The sequence below is a fragment of the Chanos chanos genome, chromosome 5, assembly GCF_902362185.1.
Source record: "Chanos chanos chromosome 5, fChaCha1.1, whole genome shotgun sequence".
In the NCBI taxonomy this organism is placed as follows: Eukaryota; Metazoa; Chordata; class Actinopteri; order Gonorynchiformes; family Chanidae; genus Chanos; species Chanos chanos.
In genome coordinates this window covers 36,936,125-36,946,407 of record NC_044499.1, presented here as the reverse complement: position 1 = coordinate 36,946,407, position 10,283 = coordinate 36,936,125, and the positions used below count along the sequence as shown (strand labels likewise).

At 39.5% G+C, this 10,283-nt stretch overlaps 1 protein-coding gene across 1 annotated transcript; it reads left to right on the top strand.

The window, feature by feature from the left end:
• The first annotated feature begins 2,165 nt into the window (after window positions 1-2,165).
• On the top strand, window positions 2,166-4,817 carry gltpd2a (glycolipid transfer protein domain containing 2a). The gene is made up of 4 exons (XM_030776002.1): window positions 2,166-2,472; window positions 2,819-2,889; window positions 3,184-3,413; window positions 3,708-4,817. Exons 1-4 carry the CDS (start codon window positions 2,394-2,396, stop codon window positions 4,345-4,347), a joined length of 1,020 nt encoding a protein of 339 aa, XP_030631862.1. The 5' UTR covers window positions 2,166-2,393; the 3' UTR covers window positions 4,348-4,817.
• Window positions 4,818-10,283: the final 5,466 nt, after the last annotated feature.

Below are 10,283 nucleotides of genomic sequence, written 5' to 3'. Positions count from 1 at the left end.
CATATTCAGGCCCAACGGTGGACGTGTGTCTGCAACGACAAAATCATGTCAAAATCCGGCTGAAATCGTGAAGTCTGAACCCATAATCGTATGTGCGTATTTAATGCATTTCCCGGCAGTTTGCATTTAATGCACTTAAGTGAAAATGTCGAACATTCTATAAAACAGTTTTTTTTATTGCTATTGATGAAGTTTCTATCATGGTACAAATCGCTATCGTATTGTCGTCCAGGCCTAAGGCCAGGGTTCGAATTACGGGGGATTTGGGGGGCTCTGACCCCCCCAATTAAGACTTGGACCCCCCAAAAGAGGTAAAAACAACAGTTCGGGGGTGTAGAAACTAAGCTAATGGTATCAAGATGCCGTTTGTGTGATTTAAGCAAGATGTTATGACAGAGGACAAACTACAGTTTAGAAAGCTTTAAGTTGGCCATACATGTATCGCCAAAAACACAAACTACTACCTTATTATCCAACAGTTGAAAAATACTATGCAAATTTTGCTTGCTGTTACATAACAGTGTGAGCTCTTGGGAGTGTCAGTTGATAGTTTCCCAGGTCATAAAAATATGCTGTTGGCAAAGTCATTTGTAACTTGTCCAACAACCATTCTCTGAACTTTCAACTGGAGACGAGCAAATGCTAGAGACCATTCAGTATGTTGTGCCCTCTGACTTTTTACTGGTGTTTGTCAGTACACATACAGGGTTTTTCTCCATTCTGAACAATACACATCTCTAGATAAAAATAACTGGGTATAGACCAGACCATTATGTGTTTTTTTTCCTGGCACCACACATGTTTGATGTGTATAAATGACTGTCTTTAAATGTTATGAGTCAGAGAGAGTGTTGCCCCCTGTCACGTCCCTAGTTTGGAGTCCACAGAATGTCAGGAAACGTTCCCATGTGTATATTCTAATCCCGTCTAATCCTGGTGTCTCTCTGGTGTCCTGTCACTGAGATACTAATGAGATGTTGTGATATAGCAAATTATGCACTCTCTCTCTCTCACTCTCTCTCTGTCTGTCTATCACTCTCCCAGAGATGTTGAGTCTGAGCAGTCCTGAGCTGTTGAGGGAACTAAAACAGCCACACACCCTGAAACATGTCCCTGCTCACACAGGCCTAACCACTATCTTCCGGGGACGAGGACGAACAGTGAGTGCCATCATACCCACGGTGACACTCCTAATACACATACACATTTCAGACAAACATAGAACGTCAAACACATGGAATAGTCTGTATGGACGCACACATATGCTTGCTCAAGCATACAAATACATAGACACATAGGTCATTTCAGATTCGTACAGAGAATGGTAGTATTGTTACTGGTGTTTGTCCTTGTGTCTGATACAGAACCATGATGCTGTCAGGCAACCCCAGAGTTCCACTCCTTGTTTCGATGTCAACGGCACAAGAGAGAAGAGCCCCTGTATGCCCAATGGCACTAAGAAATAAATAGAGCTACTGTGTTGTTGTGTCTGTAAAATGCCAAGGTTATGCCAAACCTTTTCTCAGTCGCTGCCTATGTCCAAGGACTCTGATCTCAAGGGTTCAGTTCTGTAAAATGCCATGGTTATGTCAAGTCTTTTCTCAGTCACTCCCTATGTCTAAGGACTCTGATCTCATGGTTCATTTCTGTTGCTCTACACAATGATGCAATTGTTTTATTGTATGTTGGCACTGCGCCTTTTCATTTTCTCTCACTCTCACTCTCTCTTTCTTTCTCTCTCTCTGTCCTGTGCCCTGTGTGACCATTAATACATTAACATTATATATTATACATAATTATGAATTTATGCAAGATTGTATATGTAGTACATTAGTATGGACTGAATATACTGCCACCTGCTGTATAACTAAGCTAAAATTCCAATAAACATTCAGACTCCATAAAAACCAAACTGACTCACCATTTTCATGTCCACGTATATTCTTATTTGTGTGTGTGTGTGTGTGAGTGTGTGTGTGAGTGTGTGCGTGAGTGTGTGCGTGAGTGTGTGCGTGAGTGTGTGCGCGTGTGTGTGTGTGAGTGTATGTGTGAGTGTGTGTTCAAAATAATTGTGCAGATGCCCTGATAAACAGATCAGTCCTAGAAGTTCAAAGGTCATCAAGAGCCAACAGGACATGCTCTCAATCAGAGAGAGAGAGGGAGTGCTTGTAAGATCGACAGAAAGAGAATCAGACAAAGAGACTGAAGGAAAAATAAAGAGGGGAACAAAGAAAAAAGGATACAGTAAGATATTATTAAGAGGCAGAGAGAAAGGGCTTGGAAGGGGGAAAGGACTTAAGGGACAGAGATAGAGAGAGAGAAAGACACAGACACTGACAGAGAGGGGGTAAATGCAGACGTGTTAGTGAGTGTGAGTCAAGTGCTGTGTCAGAATGCGGCCCTTGCTACGCTACTACCTTATGTCGGCAGCCATGTTGGCTCTGCTGCTGTTTCTCAATTCCATGTGGCTTCGTGAGTATCCATTATATTTCAGCCAGCTATGGCTCTGATAATATTTTACTATCAATATGATAATGAACAGTATTTGAGAGCAGGCCTATAATTTGAGGTGTTTTGTGAAGCTTATGTCATTTTATCATGTGAGTTAAAATGTGTGTTTGAGTGTAGTTATTATGTCCACCCTTGGAGTATATTGTGAATATTGAACAAATGATCTGATGTGTCCTTATATGGTGCTATTTGGGCCTGTGCATGATTTGTCTATTGATTTTCTCTGTGTGTGTGTGTGTGTGTGTGTGTGTGTGTGTTTGGGGGTGTGTCTGTGTGTCTTTAAATGTGTGTTTTGGGATTGATGTAGCTCAAGGGTCACCACAGAGCTGTGCGATGCCATGGCGTCCTTGTCTGAGTGTTTACTCCCAAAACCATGAGGTGCAAACAAACACACACACACACACACACTCAGCATTGCACTCTTTTTAATATAAACAGTGCTCCCTACCTAATAATCTCTCTCTCTCTCTCTCTCTCTCTCTCTCTCTCAGCACAGTAACCTTTTAAAAAAATATAATTGTCTTATTATTTACTGAAAAGGCAATGCTTTCAAATGTTGGTTTGCTGACCGCAAGTGAACATCACAGCAAAGAAGAAGAGAATGTGCTTTGGACCACATTCTCTGTCTCTCTCCATCTCTCTCTTTCTCTCGCTGTCTCCATGCTACCACAGGCTGCTTTGAATGCTGATGCTGGCCATGAGCTTGTGGGTAAGCCTGATGATGTTGCCCATGGTAACAGTGACACTGTTATTGACAGTGATGACAAGGACATCCTCATAGAAGAATGTCCTGGTCAGAATTTTCAAGTGTCCCGTCTCCTAGCTCACCTAAACTCTGCCCTGGCTTCTCCTTCTGATGTGCTCTTGCAACCTTACCTGTCCAGTTGGGATGAGCTAATTAAGTAAGCACACAGTAAGACTATTACTGAAGGCACTTTTAGCTCATTAAAGTAATAAGTTTTCACAATGGGTCTTTTCTTTATTTAGCATTTTACCAGATGTATTCATGGATGTGTGGATTTGTCCAACTCACATCCACTGTTGATCAAACTCATAATTATTCTATGAGAATCCCATGCTTTCATGTGAATACTATCTTACAAAGAAAAACCATCCCCTGCCAACCACGCATACACATGCTTGTGCACACACAAACACACATACACACTCTCAAACATCTCTTGTATCTTCTCCAGGTACATGGAGTCTCTTGGTCCTTTGGTGAGCTTTTTCACACATAAGGTACAGGAGAAACTCACAGTCATTCGTCAGCTTGCCCAGCAAGAGGCCGAGAAACTGGCAAATTCAAGACGTGGCGCAAGTCCTCCCTCTGATACAGAAATTTTGAAAGGCAGAGAACCTCCTCTTCATTTCCAAATCACAGGAAGCTCTATCAGTCCTGAACTGCATGCCTATCACTCAGTGCGTTTGATGCTTGATGCAGAGTTACAGAGGGGGTTGGTCAATTTCGACAGGAGGACAGATTCGGGCTCTCGGACTTTGCTCCGCCTCCACCGCTCCCTTCTTTGGTTGCAGCTGTTGTTGGAGAAGCTGGGGGAGGGGCCAGATGAGACGGGCCGTCTCCGCACCCCTGGGGAGCTGTGTCGAGAGGCGTACTACCAGGCCCTGGCTCCGTACCATCCATGGCTGATCCAGCGTGCAGCAGAGCTGGTCTTCACAGCCATGCCAGAACGGAGCGTGTTCTTACATCTGGTGTGTGTTGAAAGTCAAGAGGAGGCAGCACCAGTTATGGGGAGGGTTATCAAAACCATCAAGGAAGTGCACCACAGGACCCAAATTGCATTGCAGGAAAAGGGCATGTTGGAACTTCCATAAAGAGGAAAACAAGCCATGAACCTTTATACACTCCAATTTCATTTCAAACTGTGTTTGACGAGAAGTTGCATTCGCATTTCATGTTATCGCCTTTACACAGTCGTTTCACCTTGTTGTGTTATTTATTAGACAGTTCTTACGCTGACTGAGAAAGCATTTCGTCCATTACCTTTCATCACAACAAAAAAAATATGTATTATTAAAGTAGTGATACAGCCTGCTTGCCCATTTACTTGTGTCTGCTATTGACAGGACTTTATTTTAAATGTGGATGTCTCCACTGAACAGGAAAAAAAATAAATAAAAAGTTTGTTGTGAGGGTGCATATGACAGGGCCGATGGAGAAGAGAGGAAGAGAGGCGGGAAAAGACTGGGCTGGACGACCATTTCACTGACATTTTCGAAATACACGTGCTGAACTAGGAGTTAACCCACGTGATAATGTAAATACGACGAGAATCATCTCATTTCCTCAGAACTGAAAGTCGACATTTCTACAGCATATTTTATTGTTTCTTCAAATTATTCAGTTCTTCTTAGTGCTTGGGGTTTGTCTGATCTTCCATTCTTTACATATTTTATCATGCCATGATTATTTACCAAAGTGCTATTATTTCATTTTTATTCACTTTTATCTTCTCCCAAAATATGTATTTTTATAAAGAGTGAATGCTGAATATTTATTGCTAATATTTATTCGTGGAGACGACCACCATCGTCTCCACTCTGGGTGTTGAGTGAGATGACGTAGTATATTATTATGTAACCTTCTAATCCTGTCAAACATCTGCTTGCATTTAACCACCAGGTGTCGCCATTTTGCACTGCATGCATGTGCACAGGGCAGATAACAGTGCATCACGTTTAAAACTATGACATAACCAGAATACGTCACATATTCACCATCGTTCAGTAATGACACTAAAATGTAAAGAATCATAAATTTTGACAACTGGCTATTTTACTTATGACTTATATTAACTGCGTTTATTATGCATTATTGTGCAATATTTATTTTCAACAGTATTATTTTACATTTCAATTTATAAACGTGGTAAATTATAAATGAAACTATAAATAGATGAAAGGGTAATGTGGCAACCCTAAAGAAAAAGAGGGATACAGGCTGCCAAGAAAGATAGAACTGTGTAACTGCACTACAGTGATCAAAACACAAACACACACACACACACACACAAACACACACACACACACACACACACACACACACATACACACACACACACAATGTGAACACCTGCTATACTCTTTACACATCTCCCTAATAAGAAATTGTGCTCTATATTTCCATGTTTATCCTTTGTCTCTTCACTTTAACCTCTACATCTCTCTCACCCTCTCTCCTAGTCTACCTCTGCTTCTCATTCTGTCTTTGTCTGAAACAGCTGTAACATGATGTCTTTCTGCTTATATAAGGACATGAATGTGACTGTGCAGCACCGCTGGACGACACAGATTGCGTAACACTGATCCCTGTTACTTCGCTCAGGCAACCCAAAACCAGGAAAGAAAAATATCATTCATAACACATCATAGCTTTTCTTAACTTGCTTGTGTTATTTATTTATTTATTTATTTATTTATGGTCACTTTTTGTAAAAAAAAAAAAAAAAGAGGCCCTCCTGTTATATAAAGAGATCTCTGCAGTGAAATGTGGTTATATCATCCATTTATCATCTCTCTTTCTATCTCTCTGGACATCAACAGGTTTAACTACCTCCAAATGCTCACTGAAAACTCTGTGTGTGTGTGTGTGTGTGTGTGTGTGTGTGTGTGTGTGTGTGTGTGTTTTCAGCACCTTACAGCTGGACAGCGACCACTGATTAACTGATACTGTGTAGCTGAAGTTACACCTGAAGCTGTTTAATAATTTGTTGTCAAAGATGCTACAAATCACACGAGACAATGGTCTTAGTCTGCAAGTCCAAATGTGCACATTGCCGCAGTTTGAAAAGATATCTATTCTGTCAAGGTTTAAAGAGCCATCTTCATCTATAGTGTTATTTACATGCTGTTTACATCACACCTTTTCAAGACTGAAATACTACACACATGTGGTTTCAGGCCTCATACAGTGAACCATCTGGTTTCCCTTAACTTTTCTGTTGCCTTTGTTTAGACACTTCATTATCCTGTTTTCTTTTTCTACTTCTAATTCCTCTCTTGCCTGCTTGTTCAATAACAAAATGATACTCAGTAACATATGGAAACATTTTAAACACAAAATGTTTTATTTTGTTCTTTCCATTTTCATTTACAATGATATTCTTTTGTCTTGAATATAGGTTTCACAATTTAAATGTCAGGCAATATATAATGGTATATTCAATTTATTCAGTAATTACATCTAGTTTGTCATGATCAGTGTATACTTACACTAAAGAAATTGAGAAAAATGAAAACAGAATAAACCACATTCTTACAAGGAGGGACAGTTTATAATTAAGATGAAAAAGAGATCTACTGATGGCCAGGTTTAAATGATTATGGCTGGTGTCATTGATTTTGCCTTGGATTCAGCAGTGTAGCTAAATTCAGCACTATGTGAGACAACAGGGCAGTGACATTGTGTGAAAAATTATAGGCTAAAATTTACTCTTCTAGACACATGGATCACAAAGGATCATTGGTGCCATCAGTGAATGTGTGAAAGTGTGTGTGTGTGTGTGTGTGTGTGTGTGTGTGTGTGTGTGTGTGTGTATGTATGTGTGTATGTGTGTGTAAACAGAGAGAAAAATCTGTACAAAGAGAAGGGTATCAGTATAGGTGAAAACTTTCTATAAGGACAATGCATGGCTTGGCTAATTTGTGTGTGTGTGTGTGAGAGAGAGAGAGAGAGAGAGAGAGAGAGAGAGAGAGAGTGTGTGTGTGTGTGTGTATATGTGTGTGAGAGAGAGAGAGAGACAGAGAGAAGGAGAGAGGGAAAGGGGGGGGGGGGGGAGAGTGTGCGTCTGCATGGTAGTGCATCTATGGCTGTGCAGTGTCTGTTGTTTCAGGGCTGTTTGCTGTGTCAGAGATGGTAAAGGCACATGCTTCTTAAACACAGCTGTACCAAAGTCTGATACCCCACGGCAGGCTCTGACCACAGTCTCCCTCAGTGATGACACCATTATGGGACAGAGCAACAAGTCTTCTTGCATAGAATCAGAATGTGTAGAATCTTCATGATCGTCATGATCATCACCATCAAAACAGGCATCATATGTAGGTTAGTCAGCAATAATATTTTCAATAATAATATGTTCCACACATTCTACCTCTATGATCCATAAGACTCAGGGTGCCAGCTTTTTTCAACTGACCCAGTGTGTTGCTCCAATTTAACACTTTTTTTTTTGTTTTTGTTTGTTTGTTTGTTTTTTGTTTGTTTTTGTTTTTGTTTTCTATGTTTTCTTTTGTATTGTATTTGTATTGGCTCTGTCATTTTGACGGACTAAACATGTTTCTCAAAACCAGTTTATTATTCTAAGTTTGTGTCTGTGTTAAATCAGAAATTTGTCTTGTAGAAAGTCCAGTTGGACACAAATCCACTCCATGTCTTGAAATCAGCTACTTGGCCACTGTACGACTATGCAGCTAGAGACGCAAGCAAATACTGATACACAAGACAAAGAGCGGATCTCAATCCAATGACGGACTGGAATGCTAGTCTACAGGCAGCACCTGACCTTAGCTAGTTTGCTAATTCAATTGGTATGCCCATCACGATGTAAACATTTACTTTCCCTTGACCATAGCTCAGAATATGAATAATAAAATTCAGTCTGTAGGAGAGATTCAGAGCATAGTTTTACATGAAAAGGCAATGGCATTGCTGACACTGTTGTTTGCATCAAAATTCCTGCTCTAGAGTCAACACACATACTCACACTTTTGAATGGAATATTACAGCAGCAGGAAAAAAAAAAAACAAAAAAAAGCACAAAATTCCCAAAAGTTGAGGAGCAACAGAGGAAAGTGGAACACAAACCAAAGAAATACAATACTATGACAGAATGCACCCATGGGTAACACACACAGGCCTTCAAATGTTTCAGCTGCACAAGTGGGACGATGGCCTAATGTGATTGTGCTAAATAATACTGAGGAAATTGGCATTGTGATAGCAAGTCCATTTCTCATGAGTGCTTCACCAAAGACACAATACTGACTAGCTGTAGGTTAGTTAGCATTATGCCAATTGGCACTGTGCCTTCAAAATGGAGACTTGACACAGACAAAACTTCAAAGTAGTTCTGTATTGTAAATAAATAAATAGATAAAGGAATACTCTGCCGTGTGCCGGAATGAATACTGCACCCATACCTTGCTAATCCAAACTAAGTCACTTCCTACAAGTTGTGCTAATGAGTGACAGGTGTAGCATTAGATAACACCATGATATTAAGCTACTTCTAACAAGTCCCAGTAAAGCCAAATGGAGCCCTAAGGATTCTGTGCAAGCAATCGTTCTCTACACAACAAAATAAAAGTGAAACTTAAATGGTAATAGTAATAAAAACATGGCTGTGGCAGGGGCAAAAAACTACTTTCATTCAGTCATCTAAAGACATTTCTGTTTTTTTTAATTAGCATTGGCAATGTCTTAAAATCCATAAAGTTTAGCTTGTCTTTAAAACACACACACACACACACACACACACACACACACACACACACACACACACACACACACACAAAACCCTCATTCCCAACCTAATCCCTGTTCTACTTTTGCTATTCTCACACTCCTCAGGAGAGAGAGCTACCTTGTTAAATCTATAATATTTACATTTACACTTACACACACACATCTATATTGCTTAGTGGACATTTAAAATACATACAACACCTGCAAATCTTCTAAAATCAAATGTAAAAGACAGAGAGGTGAAGAAAAAAAACAAAAAAACTGGAAACCAGCAATCAGGCTACCATGCATAGCCCTTTGGGTGAAAAAGAGGACTGATATGCGTCATGCTAACTGTTTGCTATCTAATGATGGGATCTGACGGTTAACAAAAGTATGGAACAAGTCAAAATAAAGTGTTTCCATGGTTACTGTTGTGCAGTTGTTGGGTTGTTTTTTTTGTTTTTTGTTTTTTTTTTTTGCTGGGGGGGGGGGGTTCTTAGAGTACTGATGGATGAGAGCAGCTGTGTGTGCTTGCTTATGCCTGTTCCCCTTCCTGTGACATGTGTTTGTGTTCATGTGGTCGTGTCTGATCCTGTAGCATATTTCATCATTATTATTGTTAAGTTAAATGTCTCATGAGAAAAACAAGAAGCAAAGAAACAAACAAAAATTTTTAAAAAGACAAAATATCCCACTGAAAAATATGTAATAAGAAACAAACAAGACCATTTTCATAACCAAACAACACATATTGAAAATAACAATGTAATAAACACATACAATAATAAACACACAAGTAAAAGTTGTACTCATAAATTTGCAAGTAATGGCCTGATAAATAAGTAAAAAGTGTTTTTTTAGTGTTTCCCACTCAGAAAATAAGATTTTAAAAAATCTTCATACAGGGTTAAAAAAAAAAAGGATGAAGCAAATTAATTTTAAAAAAGAAATTCTGGGGGAGATAGAGAATTGAGGGAGAGCAGCCATGGAAGTACTATAGCATTAGTACACTAGAGAACAAACACTGTCTGACTGTACTGAGGTGGACGGGAATAAAGAAATAAAGCAGTGATATGGTGTTTTTTACAAACAGAAACATGAAAGCATAGATAAAAAATGTCTGAGAAGGAGGAGAATGGGGGTAGGAATCTAGAGAAAGAGAATACAAAAGGAAGAAGAGGACTAAGAGGAAAGTCTATCTCCAGATTAGGATTACAGATTAAAGGGATTATAGAGATATCAATAAAACTGAAAGAAAACTACACAGACAGAATGAAATAGAGAGATTGATATATACAGTAAG

What these genes read in the sequence shown, in the direction of transcription:
- gltpd2a (XM_030776002.1), top strand. Translation starts at nt 2,394, where the DNA reads ATGCGGCCCTTGCTACGCTACTACCTTATGTCGGCAGCCATGTTGGCT. An exon ending in TCTCAATTCCATGTGGCTTC is followed by an intron (nt 2,473 to 2,818) that starts GTGAGTATCCAT and finishes GGATTGATGTAG; the next exon opens with CTCAAGGGTCACCACAGAGC. An exon ending in TTTACTCCCAAAACCATGAG is followed by an intron (nt 2,890 to 3,183) that starts GTGCAAACAAAC and finishes ATGCTACCACAG; the next exon opens with GCTGCTTTGAATGCTGATGC.